Source organism: Protomyctophum bolini (genome assembly GCF_963924005.1).
Source record: "Protomyctophum bolini genome assembly, chromosome: 1".
Taxonomy (NCBI): domain Eukaryota; kingdom Metazoa; phylum Chordata; class Actinopteri; order Myctophiformes; family Myctophidae; genus Protomyctophum; species Protomyctophum bolini.
In genome coordinates, this window is record NC_137862.1 from 11,165,835 (window position 1) to 11,193,105 (window position 27,271).

The 27,271-nt window shown below is 44.3% G+C and overlaps 1 protein-coding gene across 9 annotated transcripts; it reads left to right on the forward strand.

The window, feature by feature from the left end:
- The first annotated feature begins 595 nt into the window (after positions 1–595).
- On the forward strand, positions 596–26,235 carry secisbp2l (SECIS binding protein 2-like). Of its 9 annotated transcripts, none has more exons than XM_080776745.1 (18): positions 596–847; positions 5,435–5,637; positions 10,908–11,268; positions 11,368–11,512; positions 13,038–13,288; positions 13,897–13,921; positions 15,248–15,363; positions 16,026–16,154; positions 16,467–16,577; positions 16,675–16,842; positions 16,967–17,108; positions 17,331–17,491; positions 17,626–17,758; positions 17,878–18,040; positions 21,653–21,873; positions 22,151–22,305; positions 22,515–22,809; positions 23,097–26,235. In XM_080776745.1, exons 1-18 carry the CDS (start codon positions 827–829, stop codon positions 23,747–23,749), a joined length of 3,453 nt encoding a protein of 1,150 aa, XP_080632871.1. In that variant the 5' UTR covers positions 596–826; the 3' UTR covers positions 23,750–26,235. The 9 variants fall into 9 exon arrangements, with proteins under 9 accessions (XP_080632871.1, XP_080632877.1, XP_080632873.1 ...); XM_080776751.1 differs by having other exon boundaries at positions 22,590–22,809; XM_080776747.1 differs by having other exon boundaries at positions 13,062–13,288.
- The last annotated feature ends 1,036 nt before the right edge of the window (positions 26,236–27,271 follow it).

The following is a 27,271-nucleotide window of genomic DNA, read 5'->3' on the forward strand; positions in this document are numbered from 1 at the left end:
CACACACACACACACACACACACACAGACGCACACGCATACACACACACACACACACACACACACACACACACACACACACCCTATGTTCATTCAGACCCGTTCCACAGGAACACACGTCCACGGTCCAGTCCTAGCCCTGAATCATGAATCATGGCTATAGTCCAGTCCAGTGTGCAACCACCTTTACCGTGTGGGGGTCCCAGACCCCTGCAGGAGGTCCCTCTACTGTACTGTACTGTACTGTACTGTCACACCCGAAATCATCATAGTGTGTTAGGCTGCACAACAGTGACACTGACACTTGGTGATGGAAACCAACCAAACGCTATTTTCGTGCTCGGACAGACCCAGGGACACAGCCATTGCTCAATACCGACAGCCTGCAGTCAGCAAGTGGATTCATGAATGTATGTATATAGACAATATTTTAGGCCAATAAAAAAGACTATATACCAAATGTCCCACCCGTCCACCTCGGCTGCCGGACTAGTTGAGGAGACCTTGGTCCGACTCTAGACCGAGCAGACGGTTTACTCCCATTTGTTACGTACTATAGAAGACCGTAATCTCGCGTAGCCAGAGGCTGGCGAGATTCCGTTGACAGCGGCTGAATTGCACAGCGACGTTCATGTCAAAGAGCAAGCCAGCCAGGAGCCAGCAGCACAGCACAGCAACAACACCGTGCAGTGGGGAGGGACTGTCTGAGAGTCTGAGAGGAGCACGGTTCGTTCCATATTTACAATGAAGAGAATAAAAGAGGAAACCGTCTCCTGACGTCCACGCTGTGTGCTCAATGAGGCTCTACGGTGGCATCAGTGACTGTCATGGATGCAAGTGACAACAAGGTAACGCATTTCTTCTGGAGGATCATTTCAATGTTTTATTAAAGGGGTGGCTGTAATGTTGGTAGCGTTAGCTTGTGTATAGTGGTTACTGTTGTTGTGAACACTTAACAGGCCCCAAAACACATTATTTTTATAAAGCAACTATACTCCCTTTTGACTTTTGATGCGAGGTATTTTCAGTTCAATGAATTAAGGGTGGCAGTGCGGTGACACTCGGGTCGTGTCTTTATGGCTGTCACTGACAATAACAACTGAATCAGCTAGCTGGCTAACTTCATAGCCGACAAGGCTAACAAGCTAACCTAAAAGAAAAACGGCTAGCCTGCCTAAAGTGTGTAAACAATTATTTTTCTACTGTCTGTGCCGTGACCTGTGGAGGTATCTGCTATCTGCACAGCCCACGAAATGGCATGGCATGGTGTTTTTAAAGTTTTATTTTAGTAAAAATGGATGTGGACGGCTTTAGCTTTTCCAGCTAGCCGGGGTTTAGCTGCTGCTACAGTGTCCATCCCAGCTGTCATCTGACGGCGCTTGTCCGTCACAACTACAGGGCGCGTGACAGCGGAACAGGGTTGGGGTGTCTGAGTTTCTTTGAAGTTACTGATACTAATGGAGAACTGAATGATGCCACTGCCAAGTGTGCTTTTAGTTTCGTGGACATTCTGTTGAAGAATTTCTGGTTCTCCTGCATTGATGGCATTCCACTGACATGTCGTTCCTCCTGGCTCCTGTGCAGCGCACTATAGCACTCTGCTCTATAGGTTACATGACTGGATTAGGATTAATGCAATATGTTTCCTTGAATGGGTTCATGATAAATGTTTCATTTCATTCAATCGGTTTATGATGTATCGGAGTGGCTTAATTGTTGCACAATGTGCACCAGTGGTGGCACGGGCACCCAAGTTCAGAAGATTGTCTCCAGGAAGCAGTCAAACTGTCTCCTCCGTCCTAACCAGATTAAATGGTGCTCTCTGGTTGTAAAGTCTTGTAATTATTGTTAATGTCACCCTGGCCTAAATTAATTAACATGCTACCTTTGCTCGTTTGTGTAGTCGATTTTCCTCTGCCCATCCATAGAATTTACAATACGGATAACAGACTAATGCTTGAAAGTTGTGCGAGAGAGAATGTCAAAAGGCTTGAGAAAACAAAGCTTTGTGAGATCAGTAGCCCTCAGGCTACCCATCTCTACTTCTGTCACAACCAGTGGCTGCACAACACATCTGGGTGTGACCTCAATGCCTTTTCCACAATCAAAGCCCTTCACACACACACACACACACACACACACACACACACACACACACACACACACACACACACACACACACACACACACACACACACACTCACACTCACTATGTTTGCTTCTAGCTTCACCACTGGCTGTGAATAGAGCATGAATCAAGTGTTGCCTTGATTGACTGGCCACGGCCGGAGATATGCTAGTTATGTTATATGTTAGTGTGCTTCAGAAGCTCTAGCTGATGTGAGCAGGGCCTCAGCACGCTACACTACTATGGCTTGTGTAATTGGCTTATCCCCTCAGATCTAATCCTGTAACAAAGCCCTATCCTATCGGATAAACTCTTCAATCATAGAGCCCCAAACCTCCTCAACTAGTCTTATTTCAACTCTTATCTTTCTCTCCCTTTCTGCTGAACTGGCAGAACTGTCTCTGTCTGCCACAGCTCTGTGTGGATGGGTCGTGATCATTTAGGTTAGACTAGGGAAGACCGCCCACAGATGGTAGCAAAGGGAAACAATGGTCATTTGTATGACAACTGCTGGCTGTACTGATGCTTGATTCATGCATCCCAACCTCTGTTTCAGAGAATGGAAGGAGCGTCTTTGTGCTCTGAACCCTGTCAACCTTTCCTCATCCTCCCCTCTACATAGCAGATGAGGGTTGGATGTGCCATCTCAGCCAAAGCTGCCACCCTGGCCTGGCCCTGAATGAGAGCTACACCAATTTTGATTGATTGATTGACATTTTTATTTCACAGTATGTAGAATGGGTACATTTCAAACTAAATACAAGTCAATACAAGAACTGCTACTTTGTGGACGAAGTTCACGAAACCATGAATGGTACCATGATGGCAAATGGGGATCAGGGGGGGTAATAGCTTTGGCAGGCGTGCGCACACAGGACACAGCCTGCAGTGGATTCAAAACTATACGAAAGTCGATAGAAGTAGAGCAAGTTTGGCACAGTATAGCGACTCTTTTGGCCATGAGTAACACCTCCTCTGTGCTTTCAATCAGCTTTAAATTCATTTTTCATGGATCTCCTGCCTCTGTCACAAGTTACATGATCCAAAATCAGCTCAGCATTTCCTCTGGTTGCAACTTGGCATAAATCCCAATTGCTTTGGTAGGATTGGCAAACAACCATGGCCCTATCACTAAATGTACAGTCGGTAACCTTTGATTGGATGAGTTTGTTGGGTTCAGTTAGTATATGGCCTGGGAGTATAAGTACTGCCTGAGAGGCTAAAATCAGGTAACGTAAGTCCCTTAACTGAGAAGGCTGGGCACACTAGACAACTTGAGGACCTAGCAGTAAAACTACTAGTGAATTGCAAGGGGGTATATAAAAACATTTACAATAGTTGGTTTACTCCCCATATTAGGCCTGTACAAGCCACGATTCTCTTGTCTCCAAGTAGCTGGATGTTCAGAGATCCAGTGGCTTACTTACCTAACTAGATATTTACAGGCTTTTATTTTATTCTTCCAGGCTGAAGTCTAGACAGTTCTGGCCTGGAGTCTGTAGCCTGTCTGCTCCCTCTCTGCTGACCTACTGAATGTGTTCTACTAGACTAGAGACCCACAAAACCAGACAGACTGGTCTAAGACCATTCCTAAACATAGCTTGCAGAAATGTCAGACAGTTCTGACCAGATGGCAACTTTGATTTATAAAGTAACATGTATTTATGTGTGCCAGATGATATGTATTACAGTAGATAATGATATGGTCACATCTATTTTCTATTTTTCAATTATTCATTGAATATACATCAATCATTTTGGACGTAGCATTCTTGAAGAAAAAAGATCATTCATATTATTATGATTATTGCATGAGACTTTGAGGAAGACATAGTACATACATACATGCATATATTATATCGGAATAATCAGATGGCTTTTTATTTCAGTCTGGTGGTTATCACTGCTTAACCACTAAGCACTTTTCATTAAAGCTAGTAGCCTATTTATATTATCATTTTTTTATTACTTGTTTGCAAGATTGTGTGACATACAATTTGTTCAAGTTTGGACTTTGGACGTGCAATGAGCATGGTATGATACGTTTGGGCTATGATGACACATACCTCTTATTAGTTCTAGAGTTACTGGGAAAAGAGCTGTTTCAGTCTACTTAGTTTTTAATGTTCACCTATAATGGCCAAAATAGAGTTGCTAGGTTCAAAGTGGTTCCCTGCTGTCTGTTGATTCAGGACATCTCTGCTAATATAACCTTTCAATAGCAGCTATAAGCATTGAAGGTTGCACACTATTGGATGCTAGGGTCTGATTGTCATCTGACAAACGAGGAAGCTCTGTTGTTTTTACATTGTGACAGTACACCCACACCTAGGCGACAAGGCGCGACCAAAAATCGCCCACACGGGGAAAAAGCCTTGTCTGGAAAGTGTTTCCCGTTTTCTGGCCGACGCAGCTTTTTCCCGCGTGGGTGGAGCTTCATTTCCATCCACCAGCTATCTAAAAACCAGGAAGAGACTCCTGCCGTGAGCGATTTCTTTGTCGCGCCTTGTCGCCTAGGTGTGGGTGTACTGTATCAGGATACCCACTTGAGTGACAGGCACTTTACATAAACTGCCCTGAATGTCATGTCATATTGAATAACCCCTGACGTTACAAGACGTCTTAGTCATTATCAGTGTGATGTTTTTCCATGACTAGGCTGATATTAATTGTTTTGGCTCTGGCAACACCTTGAAAACCATGTTCTCTCAACATGGTCTAATATATCATTTTGAGTACAGTACCTTTCCACCAAGTCTAGCGGTTTGATTTTGAATCCACTGTACTTTACTTACTTTATTGGTTTATTTGGACGGGTCAGAGCATATTAATGAATGAACATTACATAAAAATGTAGCGTAATTATACAATTGAGCAGAGATGCTAATTTCCATCCGTAGTCCCCACTGTGGAGCATTTACACTACAGTATCCTGGCCAAGTATCTACTGTATGTGGAGAGGGAAGCAGGGTGGTTAGGGGGATCTTTGTCGTCACACTAGCGACTCCTCCTACATGGAAGATGGAGGATGGCGGCACTACAACACACATGTGTGGAGAGGAATTCATTGGCATAATGACTAAACTGGGAGAAAAGTGGGATAATGCTTTTTGATTTATTAGGTTTTAATATCACTCATACTGTATCACTATCTTCAATATTATGGGAAAATCAGCACAGGCCTGGTGCTTATGCATAAACCATATTTCTCATTTCCAGGACATGACCTCACCATGAAGTTCTTCACTAGCCTACATGGGGAGAGTCATTGCTTAGCAGTTTTTTTTGTTTGTTTTTCTGTGTGCAGGATGTGAAGCTGTCAGCTGAAGTTGAACCATTCATCCCACAGAAGAAAGGTCTGGAAGGGTCCCTTGTCAGCATGAGTCTCTCCAGCGATGCAGGAGGAGGTGGAGGCGGAGGAGGAGGCGGCGGAGGTGCGGTGGAGACCACTCCCATCCCCAGTTACCTGATTACCTGTTACCCCTTCGTCCAGGAGAACCAGCCCAACAGGTACTGTTATCAGTCTGTCATACCGGAGGGCACTGAGGGCAGCAGGGGGGAAAGAAAGGAAAGGAAAGGTACTATGTTTACCCAGGGTAACTGGACTAAGCTCAAGAACTTGTTTACAGCCAGGCCCTGCTCATAGAACATTTCATGGTATAGGGTTCAATGCCTTGTCCAAGGGCACTTCAGCGGTGCATAGTGCATTTATAGTTATTATTGAACAAAAAACTATAACTATAACACAACAATAATGTAAGGTTGTGTTCACACTATCGCCGACAAAGTAATGGGCTACAAGCAGTGGCGCCGCCGGGACTTAAAAACTGGGGGGACAATATTCGAGAGTTGAGACTAGAGAGCGTATGTCTATAGCCTATATGTTATAGACAGACTGGTTATTACGTACCGGTATGTCTATAGCCTATATGTTATAGACAGACTGGTTATTACGTACCGGTATGTCTATATAGCCTATAGGTTATAGACAGACTGGTTATTACGACGAGAGGCAAGCATGCACTGGCAGCCAATACATAACGACGATTGTGCAACAAAATAGGAATGGTGCTAGAAAGATCACCAGGAAAAATCTATTAATTAATAAATAAATAAATAGACCAGTTATTCCCCAACAGTGCGGGACATTCAGACCCAAATGACCCCACTCTCCGGCGCCTATTATTAATATATGGCTGCAAGTAATTGTCAATGAAGCCAGCAACATTAAGCTGCAATATGACGCCTGACAAAGTTGAGCTGTCACCAATTTCTATCAGCACCGATGACGCTGTGAAAAGTCAATCAAATGAATCAATCATGTTTTGTTTCACCAGTCCCCCCCCCCCCCCCCCCCCTTCTCTCTCTCCACAATTCCTCAGTTCTATAAATGGAAGAAAAATGTATTCTTGCTGTTATGGGTACTATTAACCCCTTTCTTGTACGCAATGTGGCTTGAGCAATACATTGACGGCGACTCGGCAGAAATGTAGCTGGCAACACTTGACCTTTTTGTGATCTTTTGTCCACGCTAGTGTGTATGCAGCATAACTTTGATTAAAAACACCCACACAGTTACTGTTTAAGTTCAATAATATTATCCCCCGTGAAATTAGATAAATCCATTTACAATGGATGCCTTGTTATTCACAGTATGATAAGAATCTGGAAACAAATCAAAACATATTTTAGGAACAACTCACTATCTTTTCTGCTCCCTATAGCTGATAACCCCTCATTTCTACCATCCCAACTGGATGATACGTTTGCGCAGTGGAAGGGTTTGGGTATACGCACAATTGGAGACTTATATATGGGTGGAACTTTTGCCTCATTTGCTCAACTGCAGGAAAAATATAGACTCCCTAGGAGTAACTTTTTTAGGTTTCTACAGGTTAGGAACTACATCCGTAACTTTTCTCCCACTTTTGAGAGAGCTACACCTTCATCCCTAGGTTCCTTCTTAATAATACAGTACCAGACATGAGGGTGTCACATCTTTAAGAATCATTTCAAGTGGCAAACCTACCTACTACATCAGCTATCAAGCTGGCATGGGAAAATGAGCTGGGGACTTCAATTTCAGACGAGCTCTGGGAAGACAGCCTTGAAGAAATGAATGCGTGCTCTATCAATTCCAGACATTGCCTTATCCAGTTTTGAGTCATACATGGACTCCATTATTCCAAATTAAAATGACATAACATATACTATACCCAGATATTTCTTCGCATTGTGACAAATGTAATACAATAGATGCAAATCTTCTTCATAGCTTCGCCCTTTGCCCTTGGATACAAAGATATTGGATTAAGATATTTGAGACGCTCTCTGATATTTTGAGTATTCATATTGACCCCGATCCTGTACTAATTATTCTGGGTTTGTCAGACTCCATGCCTATGTTGACGAGAGCACAGAAACAACTCTTCTCATATGGACTGATTACAGTGAAAAAACTAATTTTGACACACTGGAAGAAGGAGGAGGCTCCTGCTTAAGCACTGGTTAAATGAAATGACTAGTACACTTAATCTTGAGAGAATAAGGTATTTCCTGAGAAACGGGGAGAGACAGTTTGATAAGGTTTGGTTGCCCCTTGTCCATTACCTGAGTAGAAACAATTAATAGACAGGATAACATTGATATGGTTGACTGTACGCCATTTTCTTTTCAGATGTTTTCCATGAGATTTCTATCATCTTATTGTATAGTATGCATTGTCACTGCGCAGTATGGGTGGGAGGGTTAAGGGATTTCTTTCTCTTTTTTGTCATATTTTTTTTAATTTTTATTTCATATAATGTTTAACAATTTATAATCTGTTCAATAAAAACATATTTGACCAAAAAAAAAACACCCACACAGTTATATTCAGTGTATACAGTAGATCTCAAGCTATAGTGTTGATTTTGACAGCAAATTTTGATTTAGTTTTAATCATACATCTTTTAAATAAATATTTTAGTCATCTGAAATGTTTTAGTGTAAGTCTAAAACTAAATCTACAGTTGATTTTGTTGACTAAAATGTATTTTAGCGGGCCTTGATGGCATTGTAATGACTGATTTTACACTTGGTTCATGCTGAAAATAGCCAATCTACAAGTGCTGAGACACGTTGTGAGCTTGCTATATTCAGAGTGCAACCCACGAGTGCAACCGAACATATTAAATGACTTGTCTTTCAGTTATACTGCATCTCCTTTCCACTAGTCCCTCCCCTAACATTTTAGTCTAGTTTTTATTTGTTGACGAAATTGTCAATATATTTAGTCTTAGTTTTAGTTATTATAGCTTCGTTTTTATTTAGTTTTTGTCGTAGTTTCAGTCTGTGAAATTATTAATTAACATGGTCTCCGCACTGTCTCAAGCTTTCAAGTTTCAAATCCCCACCATACTGAAACTATAAAAAGTGCCCTTCTGGGCACAGGTCTCCACCAGGAGAATAGGAGTGTGTGTGATGTTTGGCCAAATGTTTAGGAGTAATTTGCAACAATTTTCTTCATTTTGTTGAGGAAATGCAAATCCAGACCACACTATCCTCTCTGAGGATAGAATTCTGGATGAGCAGGACATGTGCAGCATTTTGTACAAATGGGCCAACTTTGGAAGGCAATCTTAGCCAATCATTGTAGAATCTGAGAAAGCCAACAGACACTCTCTTGATCACATGACTACAGAGATCATGTGTACAGATTTGCGTGAGATTTGGATGAAATTTGTGCGAATAACATAAACAATGTGTTTTCCAGAAATCGGCCTCATGGTGGTGCTATAACAGGCAGATGTGGAGGGATGCAGGGGAAATGTTTTTCCATGGCCTCTAGGGAGTGCACATACATAAGTTGTATACAGATTGATGCAGTTATAGGTAAAAACAGGAATTGGCCTGTTATAGCGCCACCGTGAGGCTGATTTGGAAAAAAAATTGTGGCATGACGTCCTCGGCCTAGTGGAAATGTGCGTGTATAATTTCCCGGAAATTGCACACTGTGTTTGTGATTTGTGGCATTTTGTTCAAAACGGACCAATCATGTGAGCTTTGGAAGCCAATCTTAATCAGGATGGAAGATGGGAAATGGTGCAGATCTGTGTTGATCACATGACTATGGAGATAGAGTATACCGAATTGTGTGATGTATGGATAAAATGTGTACGAGTACTCTACAGAAATGTGTTTTGCCTAAATCGGCCTCATGGTGGCACTATAACAGGCCGTTGAGGAATATTTGGGGCAGAGGTTCGTCGTTGGCATCCAGGGAGTGTGTGTGTGTGTGTGCAAAGTTTGGCATGGATCGATCCGATCCATGCCGGTGCCGGAGATTAGCTGGTAACGGACGGACGGACTGACTGACACACGGACGGACGGAGTGCAAAACATACTCTCTCCCCATGCCTTCGGCCTGGTGGAGACAATGAATGGAAAACATTGGCTTCCTCAAAGACCAAATACACCACAGTATGCACTATGCTACAGTATGGAAAATGGTCAGCAGTAAAGTATATAGAGAGTGGCTAAACATGCCAGACTAGTAGAATGGTTCGTTGACAATGAGCCAGTCATACTTATGGCTGTGGGTTGTTGCTTTGCGGCACATGCACACCATTCCATGTACACATGGCAGTAGATGCGATAAGACCTTTATTGATACTGCGACGGAAATTCAGTCACCAAAGACGGTACAGCAGTTTAAGTAAGGTCTGCTCCTCTTGGGCCATTGTCATATGCTGCCCTGAATCTGTTCCATCCTACAGTATGTAATGAGCAGAGTACCATGCATCCTGCAGCCTGATTAGGCTACTCCTGACTGAGTCCTGATGAGGCTGCAGAGTGATCAGATACTCGGGCATTAGGGCGTACTGTCTAGTATAGTGTACTGATTAGAGTCATCAGAGTGCCTCTGTTGTCACTGGACTGCTCGGCTCTGAATGGGACACATTCCCTTCCACAATTCAAGTGGAACCACAATCTGAGCCTTCCAGTGGTTTTCTCTTTGTCTGCAGTGATCTGCTGCATCCTGCACTACATCCGTTCCATTGTTTCCTTCCTCTCCAGTTTGAATACCAGGAAATGCCCGCTATAGAGCGCTGGCTGTTTAAAATGTCGTCTGGATCCTTATCAACGAGGAGCCACCCTATAGTTGCGTACACTTATCCACCACCACTATTATATCAAACAACATTCACACCATGGGGAGTCACTGGCCGTGGCCTTGCCGTCACCTTTCTACATTCGTATTTTTTTTTTATCTTTGTAGCTTCATTTTTTCCACCTAAGCATAGTTTGTGGCCTCGATTCCTCTGCTTGTTTAGATAATCTAAATTGATCAAAGAGTCACACATCCGGCTTCTTGACGGTAGATGCTGGCCCCGATGTGAATCAAACAGTGTCTGAAAAAGAGCATGGGCTCGAAACATCACTGTAGAATTTTTTGGGGGGGCCTTTTGGCCTTTTTCGTTGTACAGTAGAGACGGATAGGAAACACAGAGAGAGGAAAGTCAGGAATTTGACTCGAACCTGCAAAGACCTGATATTGTAGCCTAGGTGCCCGGACCGCTACGGCAGCCCTTCGGGCCCTGTACCAATTTCATAAAGTTTGACAAAGGGAGCTATATCGTACGACTCCATTTTTATTGGAGAATCTAAATTGAGACATCTAAAAGTTCATATTGCAGAACTGTATTACTGTTATTCTCCTGAAGCATGCCGTATATATACAGTATATTATGGGTTGTATATGCCTTGCTCAAGATACATTTAATAATGAACACGGACAGACCTCGGTTATTCCTCTCTGTCTCTCACAGGCAGCATCCAATGTATAACGGAGGGGAGCTGCGCTGGCAGCAGACCAACCCCAACCCCAACGGGCCATATCTGGCCTACCCCATCCTGTCATCCCCCCAGCCTCCAGTCTCCAATGACTATGCCTACTACCAAATCATGTCTGCCCCGTGCCCCCCTGTGATGGGCTTCTACCAGCCCTTCCCTGGCCCATATGGGGCTGGGCCTGTGCAGGCCGGGGTGGTAAACCCTGTGTCTGCAGATGTCAATGACAGGCCCCCCCCTCTCGGACAAGCCTTTGGACTGGCAAGTCAGAGGGGGAGAGGAATGGTCCGACCGCCTCTTCTGCCCAAGGTAGGAACAGATCAGCTGATTATCACATTGATTTTGCAGGGCAAATGTTTTGTATTATCTACTACAGTGCCTCATCTCCTTTTCCCCCCTCATGTGCAGCAGCAACAGCAGCTTGGGATGTGTCAGACCCCAAGGAGCCGTCGGCCCCCTACCAGGAGTGTAGCTGTGCAGAAGGAAGTGTGCGCCTCAGGACCCGATGGCAGAACCAAGACAGTTCTGCTGGTGGACGCGGCGCAGCAGACTGGTAATTATTACTGCTACAACAACACGGACACACCTAGCTCAGAGAGCGTTCCCGTGCCATGGTGTAGCTGGGTTTAATAAAACGCCTCTTTATTTGATGACAGAAAGCCTTACTGGTGTTCCGTAAGGCAGATACCAGCGCTGTTGGTGTGTAGACAGGAATGTAGCATACTTAAACCTCAGTCTAGACAGAATTAGATCTTTTTAAATGTACACGTTCTACATACTGTGAATTAACATTTTCAATCAATCTCAGTCTCAATCTCATATCAATCAGTCTCTTATCACTGATGGGATGTTAGCAATAGCAGTGTTCAATAATGGAACACAATACTGCAGTTGTCAACAAAGGCTCAGCAGCAGAAATAAAAAAAGAACAGATTATCGTAACTTAATTGTTCAGAGACAAGCTTACGGTCATTGATGTTTCTTTTAATGCCATCTTGCCATTGGAGGTAAACTTTCCAGAACTACTCAAAGTGATGTTGGCCTGCAGGCCAGGAAATCTGCTTTGTTAACGAGAAAAATAAAGGGGATAGTTGGTATGAGCCAATGCCTGCAAGAAGGTCTACAGGTTTAAATGGCAGAGACATGGCTGACATGTGAAAGAACAGGAATGCTGGGTTTCTAGTTGGATGAGGCTTTACATGCAGGTGATGTGATGTGTGACGTCCCGTCGCTCTGAGGTCTCGTGGTAATGACAATGGACTTGTTTTGGTGCTGCCAAAACAAGTCTAGTTTCAAAACAAGTTTAGTTTCTCACAATAAAAAAATGTCTGTAAAGGTGGCGAACATTTCACCAGATAGCAGCTGCTCACCTACGCCTAGGGATCGGCATCGTTAGGATTCTGGATTTGGACTTGTCGCAGTCCCTCCCCCTTTCAGAACGACGAGTGGCCCAGGAAATAAATCCCAATGCATTTTCCCCATAGGCATTTCTTAAAGTATTTATTTAAAGACGGTTACGCCGCGGACAAAGCCAACTCGGATCGTGACAAATCATGACAATGAACACAATGTTTTGGGCCGATCAAATAATTTATAAGTAGAAAAACAAAACAAATAGTGTTGTCTCCTGCATTTATTTTCTTCTTTCTAATTCAAAATACTGTGTTAATTGTCATGATTTGTCACGATCCGAGTTGGCTTTGTCCGTGTCGTAACCGTCTTTAAATAAATACTTTAAGAAATGCCTATGAGGAAAATGAACGGCGATTTCCGGGTCTCTCGAGGGGGCGGGACTGCAACGCTCTATTGTCTTTGATCTCAGACTTGGTGGCAGTCCTGTGATGACATTCTGCCTTCCTTTCCTGTATTCTGTTCACTACATCTATTGCAATCAGGGAGTTGGTTTTACTGATCATGGATTTGTATTCTACATTACTTGTTTAATGTGACTAGTGAGGACCACATTGAGACGGTAACACTGACTTTCATGACACCTTGTGGTGTGCCACAAACTTCAGGCGATTATTAGTTGAGGGCAAAATGGCCACCCCCACCACATGATTTTTATTGTAAATTAGGTGTTTCATCTCTCCTGTGCTCAGATTTCCCTGGTGAGGTGTCTGAGCGTGGCAGTACCGATCAAGCCAGCCCACTGCTGTGGAAGAACCGGACGACAAAAAGGAGAAGAGCATCCCACCCAGCAGAAAGCTACAGTGAGCCGGGAGCCAGCGAGGCAGACATAGACAGCGATAGCGGCTACTGCAGCCCCAAACACAACCAGGGTACTGGGGCTGCACAGCGTACAGCAGAACCCACCTCAGCCTCCACGGTACCCCAGCACATTTTAAATATCTGACCTATACTGCTGCGTGCTGCGTTCACACTAGCGGCGAGTAGTAATTAGTAATTTCTAATTTACTATGCAATTTTGGCAGCCAGCGACATGAAGCTACAAACTGACGCAGTGACGCCCGACACTTGTTGCTGCAAGACGGGTGTGACGTGTTACAAAAAAGTTGAGCTGGTTTCAACTTATTGCAGTGCTCCAGTGACGCAGTGAAGCGTCAATCATGTTTTGTTTCACCATTTCCACTCTCGCCTTCTACCTCCACACAATTCCTACCCCGTTTTATGAAAATCTCATTCTTGCTGTTAACTCATTGACTGCAACTCATCTGCCGCTGGATGCAGCGGCATCTTTTATTTTGAAGACTCCAAAATTCACCCCTTTTTAAAAGTCATCCGAATGTTCCTCCGATTGAACAATGTCACATAGATCACTATTTACAACCAAAGAGACTATACCTGTACCATTTATTATTAAAGATAAATGTTTTAATGGGTGCTAAAACATTAGCACCCATTATTATCAGCATCAGTTGCATTCACAATCTTCTATTTACTACTGTTCTTTTCTGTCTCTTTATTTCTGTGCAGGGAGTAGAAGCAGGCGTAATGACAGGTAAGCTTAATCTAAAGAAGGGATCAAAGTGCTACTTTTCTACAAATCGGGCTTGCATGTATCGCCTGCTTTGATCTATATGGAGTCATACCTCATTCTCTCATGTCCACTTTTAATATACTGTATTATTCTTCCATGACATCATTCTGTTACTCTAAAGCTGCTTTACTTAAATCTTTACTGTAAATCCTTTCCTCTTGTCCTCGCCAATGCACATGTACTTTTCAGTACTCTGCTTGTTACCTATGTTTGTATTATAGATACGGTATGTGATGAGGTGAAGAGACCTTTCATTCAAAATTCAGCCATAAAAAGGTGTATATAATTCAAAATTGGCGCACAACAGGCTGAAACAGAGTGCCACAAATAACTGTACATAGCCGAAACCTGCATTCCAAGCAGGCAGTGGCGTCAACTCCGTGGGTTCAGAGGCGCAAATGAACCCACTGGCATTTTGGCAAAATATATCAATATGCAGTATATATTCACCCACTGTCCACTGAAATTTCCCTTCCCCAGTGGTCATGTTGTCATGCACGTAGCTGCATGAACCCACTGCCGTTATAAGAACCTTCCGCCACTGCAAGCAGGTGTTCTGATCAGCGGTAAATACACCGGTCAGCGGCCAATACTTAATAAAAAGAGGGGAACACTTCATCCCAAACTTTTACTTTTTAAACTTTTAATCCCAAACTTTAAATTAACTTTCTAATTAAGAACAGCTTACTGTAAGTGCCGGGCCCGTAAAGATGAGCTTACCTTAACTCTGTCCAGCTTGCCATAGCCGTAAAGGCGACTTTTATTTAATCTGCGATTGATTATCAGCACGTTAGCATGTTGTAGCATTTTTAGCTAGCTCCAGGCTGCGACCACGTAAAAACGGCCAAAATTCCCGCGTCCACGCCCGTGCACGCACACAAGCCGTCTTTATATGCGTCATGGCTCATAATCTGCAAAAAATGCGATATTCGGCGCTTGATTAGAGCTTAGATTGACTTAGTTATGATAAAAATAACGGATCAATCGAGGATACACAGGCCCAACTTCACTACTGTGGCCCGGCCGACTTTCAGTTCCGGTTCAAACTGTTGTAAACATCTGCTACATTTTGGGACATGTTATACAAATACGGGCAACGACCCCATCTGCTGGCCATCTGGCAGAATAGTGTTTCTAGCCAACAGTGTTGATTTGGTTGCTTATACTGCTGCCCCCCTACACCCATTGGGCTTGCCTGTTTGTGGTCTCTCACGAGGGTGACAGTCCTAAATGTATACCGGTACTGTAATGGTAGAGTGTATAATAACACTACTTGCATTTTTGTAGCAGTGAGTTGGGTAAACGTGGCCTCTCAGGCTACCCAGAAGCCCTGGGGGGAGAGGAACAGCCCCTTCCAACGAGCAGACCAGAGGAGGCATCCTGACCAGAGGAACTTCTCACAGGTGCGACCTCATCCCATTTGAACATTGTGATTTAGTGTACACATAGCTGAGTAATAAAGAGGAACAACATTGTGATTTAGTGTACACATAGCTCTGAGTAATAAACAGGCACAACATTTTGATTTAGTGTACACATAGCAGAGTATTAAAGAGGCACAACATTGTGATTTAGTGTACACATAGCTCTGAGTAATAAACAGGCACAACATTTTGATTTAGTGTACACATAGCTGAGTATTAAAGAGGCACAACATTGTGATTTAGTTTACACATAGCAGAGTATTAAAGAGGCACAACATTGTGATTTAGTTTACACATAGCAGAGTATTAAAGAGGCACAACATTGTGATTTAGTTTACACATAGCTGAGTATTAAAGAGGCACAACATTTTGATTTAGTGTACACATAGCTGAGTATTAAAGAGGCACAACATTGTGATTTAGTTTACACATAGCTGAGTATTAAAGAGGCACAACATTGTGATTTAGTGTACACATAGCTGAGTGAAGAGGCACATACTGTAATATTCCCAGCCTCTCCACTATCCTTTACTGTTTCATAAAAGGGACTATTTTGTGTAGATGAATGAGGCTTTTCCAAAAAGAAAACGAACGCCTTCTTCCTAAGCCCACCTCATCTTTCCTTCCTCTTACCCACTTAGGACTTCCACGGTGGCTACCTAGGACGTGTGCACCATAACCTGAACATGAACCCTACCCCAGGCGAGAGGAGGCTACAGACGGGAGCGGTCTCTGGGACAGACCTCACCCCAGAACCCCTCTACTTTGAGGTAACACAAGTTTTACATACATGAACAAACTTTATTTTTATTTTTATATATGTATCTTTTCTTTTGTTGCTTTTTGCCTTTATTGATAGAAATTTGTGAAGACAGACAGGAAAGTGGGGAGGAGAGGACGAGAGAGAACACGTGACATGCTGTCAGGCCAGAGCCTATATGTGGCATACGCCTGGAGCACTAGGCCAGCGGGCGCCCCACATGAACACACTTTGAATGCTATTGTTAAGCTGGCACATTCAAGCTCAGTTTAGTTGGAGTATATTCTGTGTTCTTAAATGCATGGTCCTCTGTGTCTGTCAGGATGAGGATGAGTTCCCTGAGCTTGCCACAGGAGCGGTGGTCCAGCGCAACACCAAACCAGAATCCACCCCAGCCCCAACGCAGACACAGCCTAAACTCCCCAAGAACCTGGTATGAGAAGTTACACAAACTTTTTTTGATGGTCCTTCAGAGGGGCATTTTACTTACTCTGCATCTTAACTGAATGGTGTTTCTTTTGTCCGCATAGCTGGATAACCTGCCAGAAAACTCTCCTATCAACATTGTTCAGACTCCAATCCCCATCACCACCTCTGTTCCCAAGAGGGCCAAGAGCCAGAGGAAGAAGGCGCTCGCTGCTGCCCTGGCCACTGCACAGGAGTACTCTGAGATCAGCATGGAGCAGAGGAAACTACAGGTACCAGCATGCACTTCATTAGAGTGCAACGGTGTTGATTTGGCTTAAGTTTGACTGGGCCAGTGATGTGACCTAGCTTTATTTTATTTTTTCTCCCTCCCGGACAAACAAACACACCTGGTAGGAGGCTATCACCAAAGCAGCAGGGAAGAAGAGTAAAACTCCAGTCCAGCTGGACTTGGGAGACATGCTCGCAGCTTTGGAGAAACATCAGCAGGCTATGAAGGCCAGACAGCTTACCAACACCAAGCCATTGACTTTTGCAGGTATATGTAATATATTGAATTGGTATATATATGTAGTGGAGTAGCCTTACCTGGCGGGTCAAAAGCCCTTAGACAAGGGAGGGGAGTCCACTTTGGGTGAGCAGTCAATGTTAGATGTCCCATATGGGAGACCTGAATTAAAATCCAGGTGTTTACATATAAACACCAATACAGTAGATATCCACACAAACACACACATGCCTGCCTTGCTCTCTTCTCCAGTGGGTACGACAGCGCTGTTCCATGGTTCCGGTTCAACCAACGTGCAACAGAAGCAGCCCTACTCGACTCCTCACAACCCCCTGGACTCCACCACACCACGCGTCAAGAGAGGGAAGGAGAGGGAGGTTCCCAAAGTCAAACGGCCCACTGCCCTCAAGAAGGTAACTAGAGTTTATTATATGTTCTGTGATTTGGGAAGGACACAGAGAGACGACGTTAACTGCAAGACAAATAATGGCATCATGTTTCTGTAACCTTTCTCCCCTCACCCTTGCTGGGCATTCTGTGTCCGTAGATTATCTTGAAGGAACGTGAAGGGAAGAAGGGGAAGCCGAATGTGGATCAAGGATCCTCAGGCCAGGAGGAGCATGCAGATGAGGAGCAACACTTCACAGATGACCTCACGCAAGAACCTGCCTCCCAAGAGGGTGATTGGAAAGCAATTAAATGGGCTATATTATAAATCAAGATGATTTGAGTATATCAATTGCGGCCATGTATGTTTCCCATGATGCCGTGTGGTCATAGTGTGTCTAATGTCTTGCAGAGAACGGTCTGAGCATGCCCAGTGATGCGTCCCTGTCTCCTGCCAGTCAGAACTCTCCTTACAGCATCACTCCAGTCTCACAGGGCTCTCCTGCCAGCTCTGGCATTGGTTCTCCCATGGCTTCCAACGCCATTACCAAGATCCACAGTCGTCGCTTTAGAGAGTAAGAACACACACACACACACACACACATGCACTTAACCAACTCATTCTGACCTGAGATCAGATTCTAAAAATGTCTGTTTGAAAATGACAGTTTTCTGAAAAAGCTATGTCGTTCTTCGTTTTTTCAAAAATAGCAGACCTACAAGCTCGTAGTGTGCCACTCGGTGGCGCGCTATGAGCTTGTAGATCTGCTATTTTTCAATAGCTAAAGCATAAGATAACACCAAAATGGGTTAAATGCAGCATCCTGAGGAGATGGGAATTTGTGTGACTGAAGCCCAAACCACACCAATGGGTCGTCATGCAACTTCTTGCAACCAAACGGTTGCGAGTAGACTCATGTAGGTGCAAGAAACCACAGCTCCTTTGAGTTGAATCACTTGCGTGGACATGCGCCACCATGCGCCAACGTGCAACAGGACAACGACCAACGCTAAAGCCGCTGTTGCGTCTCGTCCCGTTGGTGTGGTGTGGGCTTTCGAAAAGGAATGGCCTGTGGCGCCCGCTGGCCAAATGGTCCAGCCGCATGCCACAGCTTTGGCCTGACAGCGCGTCATGTGTTTGAGTCCCGTTCATGACGACCTTTGCTGCATGTCCTCTTCTCTCTTTCCTGTCTATCTAAAGGCAGAAAAGCCGAAAGCGAATCTAAAAAATAAATAAAAGAAACCGAATGGCCGTTTCATTCCCTTGTCTAAAGTACACGTGGCGTCCACAAGACGAAAACCACTGGCAACAGAAACATTTGTTCTACCCAAAAATCACAGTTATTGGCCGTGCCACACATTATAGACAGAGAGCTGAAGATCTGGAATATACAATAAAGAATTGTAAAGAGTATGGCACAGATGCCCAGCACATTGCCCTCCTCAGCACAATGTATGCCAGTGCTCACAAATGGGCCTTTGTCCCTGGGCAGCCTCTGCTGTAGGCCCATTGTCTCAGCCCACCCTGCTCTCTAACACATACTGCATTTAAAGACCTCTGGAAAGCCTTCCCCTCAGATCTGACCATCAGGGCTGTCCCGTCCTCAGACCACACTATACGTAGCCCTCTCATTGTTCAAACCCATGCCATACTCTGCGTGCAAATGCTATAACAGTGTCTGCTGTTATAAACGAGTAAGACGCGCGAATGCGGGAAGCGAACGCAGATCGTAAATTGCAATAACAACCAGTAAGACGCGCAAACGCAGGAAGCGAACGCAGCTCGTACATATTTGGGTTTTGGACGTATAGCTGCTTTGGGGACTCCTTATATGGTTATGGCTGAGTCATGATGACGTAATCACTCGGCTCCATATATGGGCACAAAAGCGGGACAGACAGACAGACAGACAGACAGACAGACAGACACACACACAGACAGACATGATCTGCTAGGTCTCATAGTAAGTGCTCACTGCGTTCGCAATTAGAATAACCAAAAGGGGCCAGGTCCACTCAGCTCCATATATGGGCACAAAAGGGGCCAGGACCACAACAAACAAATCACTGGCCCCTTTTGTGCCCATATATGGAGCTGAGTGGACCTGGCCCCTTTTGTGCCCATATATGGAGCTGAGTGATTGCTGATGCAACACACTCCATATTTGGATAGCGGGACAGACAGACAGACACACGGACACACACACAGACATGATCTGCTAGGTCTCATAGTAAGTGCTCACTGCGTTCGCAATCACTGCGTTCGCAACAATAATTTGGATGTTTTCCTGAATGAGAAAAAATACTTGGGTAACAGCTAATGTGTGCATATTTTGCATGCCTGACTACAGGCTATGTTGGGATTTAACCTTATGCACTGTAATGGATAATTTTATATATACAGTATATTGATGTGTATGCATCAGTTGAACGAATCCTTAAAATCTAAAATTATGTTTGCAATTTGTATAATGATTCATCATTTGAACAGGATACATTGGTGATTATGTAAAAAATGTCTTCGATATCTCATAAATGACAGGTGGGCCAAGTATTTCACAAGTGCCTGACCTCACTACTTTGCTGTTCCAGTAGACACTTGATTGATTGAAACGTTTATTCATTCTCGAAAGTGCAATTGAGGTTCTCCCTCATTTTCAATGCTGACGAGATTACATACATTATACTTAATGCCTCTGCTTGCAGTGCTGCAACAAGCCACAGGCAAAAAGTGAATCTCACTGTATCCAAGGAAGAATGAAGTATCATGGGCCCAAAAATTAAGGCCCGGCCCTACCCTAACTGGGTCAGCCCGAGGCTCGGCCCCACCCTAAAAATTACCATGATGTTAGGCCCGAAGCCCGATAAAGACTGAAAAGAAAAACGCCAGTGTGTATCTGTGAGAGTGAGAACGGGAGTTCAATGGACTTATCGCCGAAATAAAGGATTTATGTAACTCACGTTGGACTGTTAATGTTCCATTTCCATCATTCTAATGGATTCCATTTCCAGTGGTGGTGAGTAGCTCCCCTTAGTTTCCTCTGAAGTGAAGCAGTTAATTATGTCCAAGTATTGTCCCAGTTCGGTGTCCAAATACAAAAGAACAAAGAACAAACATAGCCTACAAAGTTTACAAATATTTCACCGCACACCGCTCATGGCGTGTCTCGACAGCTTACAGTCAGATCTGTTATTTTGGGCACATATATAATGAGGCGTGCCTACGGACGGCGGTTATAATACTAAAGATTTTGGAAATCACATAGCCTGTAGTAGCCTGCAGTGGACTGTAACATTGGGTGGTCATCATACACTTACGTGTAGCGTTTACAGAGTTAATGATTAGGTTATTCATCACAGCCAGCTGGGTTTAACGAGATAGCTCAGTGCAACACGACGAAAACCTGACGCTTCAGCTATCGTGTGATAATCTGATTGATTTTATAAAACATTTTAGCATATGGCATGGCAAGTTAACTGGTTAGAACTCATTTGGTGCGCAAACCAGAGGCCAGCCAGCGGTATAAACAACCACGGTTCACTTCTCTCTGCGTGCAGTGCGTGCTGCTGAACTGAGTCTGAAATGCCAGTGAATCGCCTATAGCTCTTCATAATAAACACAAATAACAGAATTGCTTTTTTAATTATAATAACACTCTTAGAAAAAAGATGGGGGAAAAAAATCACTGAGGCCGAGGCTCAGCCCGGCCCGACTAATTAGCATACTTTTGGGGCCCGTTTTGGGGTCAGTACCGGGCGGGCCAGGTCGGGTTCGGGCAGAGTTTGAGAACTTTACAACTTGGGAGGCTTTGTGGGGGAACAGCTGAAGCAACTCTGTGTTATCATACAGTTACTTTAAATAATTGTAGTTTATAGAGGGTATGATGGAGGGTATGCGCATGCATAAAGTGAATGGTAAAGTGAGTAACAAAGTGAGTTTAATGTCGTTTAACTTTGTTTAATGCAATCAGATTTCCAACAAAACATCGTTTTTTTGTCGTTTTTTGCCACTCAGTAGGTCCGCCATGCGCATACCCCGCCATGCACATACCCTCTAGTCTATATTGTGCTATGCTAAGTTTTGGGTTATCCTTTTAGTGTCCTCCTGTATAGATCTCTGTATCTGTGATTTTTGTTGTTGCAAACTAAAGTATTCAATCATTCACTGTATATTTACCTGCCCCCAGGTACTGTAACCAGGTGCTGAACAAGGAGATTGATGAGAGTGTGACCATGCTTCTCCAGGAGCTGGTGCGCTTCCAAGAGAGAGTTTACCAAAAGGACCCCACCAAGGCCAAGTCTAAACGCCGCCTGGTCATGGGCCTCCGAGAAGTCACCAAACACATGAAGTTGCAAAAGATCAAGTGTGTCATCATCTCCCCCAACTGTGAGAAGATCCAGGCCAAAGGTAAGGAGGACGATGGAACCCCTTAACGCAGCTGGTGCACAAGTTGTGTTTCTTTTACATGACATGAAATGAGGAGTATTTTGTTTGTTGGACACGACCACCAGAGGGCAGTAGAGTTTTATTGAAAAGAAAAGGAAAGGAAAGAAATCTACATGAACAGACGCCAATCCTTCTTAAAACTCTATATAATCAGCATGCTTACTTTATTATTCAAGTAGTTGCCATTCACTTTACATTCTATCCTTTAGAATCTTGTACTAATTGTTGTGTATTGCAGGTGGCCTGGATGAAGCACTATACAACGTCATTGCCATGGCCAGGGAGCAGGAGATCCCATTTGTCTTTGCCCTGGGCAGAAAGGCTCTGGGCCGCTGTGTCAACAAACTAGTGCCTGTCAGTGTGGTGGGCATCTTCAACTTCTCTGGAGCTGAGGTAAGTCAATATAACATACTCATTTAACCTTTTATTTAACCCATTTTGACCTGAGGACGATTCTACAAAATGTCAGTGGTTCTTTGATTTTTCAAAAATAGCAGACCTACAAGCTCATAGCGCGCCACCGAGAGTGGCGCGCTATGAGCTTGTAGGTCTGCAGGTCTGAGTCAGTAACGGTGATTAAAGGCTGTACAAATAAATGTTAGATCTTTTTCTCCCCTGTCTCCCATGTCTTCCACTCCTCTCCCCGACCCTTCTCGATGCCACAACCTGTCCTCCAGGGACTGTTTAACCAGCTGGTGTCTCTGACGGAAGAGGCCCGGAAGGCCTACAAGGACATGGTGTCTGCTCTGGAGCAGGAGCAGGCCGAGGAGGCGCTGAAGAACGTCAAGAAGGTCACACACCACATGGGCCACTCCCGCAACCCCTCCGCCGCCTCCGCAATCTCCTTCTGCTCTGTGATCTCTGAGCCCATCTCTGAGGTCAACGAGAAGGAGTACGGTAAGACTGCACACATTCCACCTGTGTGTGTGTATAGGTCACTCACGTCCTCCAGACAGTTCTTTGGACATTTGACCTCCACTGTCTCAGTTAAAGCTTTAAAGGGGCATCGTGGCATTTCTTTGTCCGTCCTGAGGCTGTTGAACAAACAAAATACTTAGGTCTGCTCCTACCACTTGACAAAAGTCAAGTGGTAGTCACTAGACTAAAAGGTCTACTAGATGTGCCATTTGGTTGTCCTTCCTCCTAGGTGCATTGAAAACTAACATGCGGTGTCATCTTTGCAGAGACCAACTGGAGGAATATGGTGGAGCCTACAGACGCCCTGGAGCCAGCGGAGGCTCAGCCAAGCCGGCCTGCTCCCTCCTCGGCCTTACAGAGAGACGCCAATGGCCCGTCGAACGCCACACCCGCTAATACTAGCAGCGTTAGCATCAGTGGTCCTGGCACCGCCGCTCCCCAGTCCAGAGCAGCGGCGCCGACCCAGGGCCAACCCGGGGACAGAGAGGAGGGCCGTGCTGACGACCGCCTGGAGCTGGCCTCCCAGCAGAGCACGGAGACGGGCTCCCTGGATGGGAGCTGCAGGGACCAGCTGAACTCCTCCATCACCTCCACCACCTCCACCCTGGTGCCCGGCATGCTGGAAGAGGCGGAAGAGGAGGAGGAGGAGGAGGAGGACTACGCGCCCCAACCCATATCTGTGGAGGTGCCGGCCCTCAGCAGCCGCATAGAATCCTGGGTTTCCAAGACCCTGGAGAACCTGCAGCTGGGGAAAAGCCGAGACAGTACAGATGAGGAAGACGAGGATGACGAGGAGGAGGAGGAGGTGGAGGTGGGAAGGCAGAGCGAGGAGGAGGAGGAGCTGGATTCAGCCGACCTCCCAGAGACGTCAAGAACGGATGGCAAGGAGCAGACGGAGGTTAAGAAGAACAACGGTTGATGTTGCCTCATTTATTCCTTTTTCGTTTTTTCCCCGCTCTATCCTTCTATTTTTTTTGTCTCATACTCATTCCGTCTCTCTCACATATCCTCTCATAAAAAACCAGCAACTCTCCTTTTTCGTTTTTAGCCCCTGACACCAGACATAATCTCAGGTATCCAACCAGCTAACCAACCAATCAGTACATTTGTACACATAGTACATGCCCACAGACCAATAACATGGTCCCAGACAGACACAGGAGTGCTAGACAAGCCTTACAGCTCACCAACCTCTCTTCTAGAACACTATATGTTCCATTTCGTCAAACTTGAAACACCTGTCTAATAGTGTCTATTTTAGTTTTGGGTGGTGGTGACGGTGGTTGACGTCTTCAGCCCACAACCTGTTTACACTTGAAAGAAGGAGGAAAAGGTTAGGTCTCCTCCTCTGAAACTGCTTATGCATGCAGAGGAGGCGGGTAAAGGGAGGGAGTGTTGCAGATCCAGTGCTCAAACACAAATCTGCACTCTCTCTCTATGACAACTGAATTTCCCTTGTGGGATCAACAAAGGTCTGTCTATTGTTACTCCAATGGTTTGCTGTTCAGCGAAAGAAGGCTGGGATGACCTCGGCTCGGCTCCATTTTACGTGTTTGTTTTGAGCCAAGATACACACTCCCCACAGCTGTGTGTGTGCATGTTAGCATGGCATCAGGCATGGCCAGACTAATATCACTGCGTAAATATTAGTCTGTAATCTCGGTGATAAACCTGCCGAATATTTGCATATACTGGTTCCTGATTGGCCCCTCACTACTTCGGAGGGAGTGAAATCCAATCACAACTGAGCGGTGCCAGACCAAATCGGCAGAGGGGGAATTATTTTTTACAATGGCAGATTTGTGTGCGTGTGTGTGTGTGTGTGTGTTTGTCGCTGTGAGTGTGTACAACCGATTACAGGCTCATAGTTGGCATTGCCCCTTTGCTGTGCTTATTAGCTTTATCTCCTAATAACAGGATGCATTTTGCCCCACCGTTCCAGCACATAAAAGGTGGCATGCATATGTTGACTATTGACTCCATGCTTAGCCTTTGTTTTCTACTTGTAGAATATGACAGTGTCAGGGGTTCTGTCATTCTACCGAAACCACTCACAGTCTGCACAGAATATTTGTATTTCTTTTTATTTTATTTGTATTATTATTTGCATCCTTTTTTCTCTATTCAAATGAAATAACATAGGAAACAACGACATGATGACTTACTAATAAGAAGTGAGACACACTTCATGTGTATATAACATGTCTAGATGGTTCTAATACTCTAATAATAATCAGCCTAGTGTGAAACTGTTTGGGGGTGATTTTTCTTTTTTGTTTTCTGAGTGGAATGGTCTTGAGTTGCTAGCTGCTTTCTGTGTAAACGTATAATGTTCCTGTCCTGGTCCATTCTATTGGTCTGTATTTTTACACAATCTGTCATTGCGTAAAAGAAAGAGAAAAAAAAATCAGTGTTCTTTTTTCTAAGCTTATCTGATTTACCACCTGTAAGTTGCTTCCTCCAAAATGCTTTAGCTAATAATAATGATAGTCCCTCTCAACCGATTGTGAAGTGATGGAAGTAACCTACCTTCTGGATGGACATCGAGGACTGCCAAGTTCGTGGTGAGTAAAAAAATTGGGCATCTTAAAACTTGAATAATCCTTTAACAGCTGTTGACCATCGATTTTAACCCATTTTGGGCCGGGAACCCCTTTTGGTGTTGCATTATGTAATGCTTTAGCTATTGAAAAATAGCAGATCTACAAGCTCATAGCGCGCCACCGAGTGGTTGCGCTACGAGCTTGTAGGTCTGCTATTTTTGAAGAATCGTGAAAAGTGACATTAGTGACAAGTGTTTGAGAACGACTGACATAGAAAAACTGCTTTTTCAAGAAAACTGTCAGGATTTAGAAGACATTCGCAGAATCGTTCCCAGGTCAAAATGGGTTAATTGACCAGAGGGGATTGTGCATATACATACATGCACACATGGGCCAGTTGATGGCATTTGACCTCTGAATTACATCCAACGTATTGTCCACCGCCCAGCACTCCACAGCAGAGCCACGCTCTTATCAGTACGTCCATGTCCGTATTACACTGCCCTCGGGCACATATGGTTTTAAACTATTTGTATGATCAGAGAGGTACGCTGTGTTTAGGCCTTCTATTTCTGGCTATTCCATCACCGTGTGTTCAAGTACAGCAAGTGTGTTCTTTGCACTATGTAAATACAGTAATAGTAAAGATCTTGTAACTAATGTGAAAAAAATATGTGGTTGAATGAAGTACCTTTTTCAGCGTGTTTTCCTTGTCTTTCTATGGCTATTTAAGGTTGTCTCTTTCAGATTGTACAGCACTAGCAACATTGTAAGAGGCTATTTCTCATACCTTAACTGTTATCATAATTAAACTATCTGGACTGGTAATTAATATCATTAAAATGTTGTTTACATAAATCTTTTTTTGACCTCTTGTCAACTGATCATTTAGAAGTTGTGCACTCCAAGTGCAGTTATACTACTACTCCACTAGGAGGAGACAATGTGTACATTTTATGTGTCAGCCATACATAAGTTTGAAACATGAATTAAGCCCACCACACACCGGCTGGGCTGCGTGCGCCGCGCAGCAACGCGCCGCGCCGCAGACGGTCGCAGACGGTGTGCGATGGGCTTTAGTTGCAAGTCTTCCTAGTAAGCTCATAATTATGCTGTATGAACATACATCTTTCATACAGTGGTTTCAACTGGAGTGTGTAGACACATCTTTCTACTAGGTAGGGTAAGTGATGAATTGACAATGCTTTGTTAAAATAAGCGTTGAATAGCTCTATATTATGATAGTAGGCCTAATCATAGCCCCGCAAGCAGAACCCAAATGTAGTAAAGTTTCTGACACTTTGATTTATGTAGGGTTCCGAGAGGGGCTAGCCTACTCATTGCTTTAAGCCCAAACCACACCAAAGGGTCGGGTTGGGACAAAACGTTTTTTAAGCACACCGATGCAAAACGTTTTTTTAACCACACCAATGTAAACTCCTTGCAACTCAATGAGTTGCATTGGTGTGGTTTAGCTCAAAAACAGTTTTGTTCTGTTTTGCTCCCTCTTTCCTCAGCTCTAGTAAATAGAAAATCACATCTGTGTGAAGTGAGGGGTGCTCTTAATATACTTCATACATCATCTCATTCTGGCCAATCACAATTCGCTTCCTTACGTTTGTCTTCAATGTTTGTTTACACAAACCCTCAAAGCTGGACATAGGAGGGGCTAGCGCCCTTCAAAGCAAAGTTCTTTGTTTACCCAGGGAAGTGGACTAAGCTCGAGATGCTTGTTTACAGCCACACCCTGCTCATAGAACATTTCATGGTAGGGGTTCAATGCCTTGCTCAAGGGCACTTCAGCGGTCCGGGGATTCGAACTGGCGACCTTCCGTTATCAAGACCGCTCCGCAAACCGTTCGGCCACCGCTTCCACATTTAAAATGTTATGTCGGGAT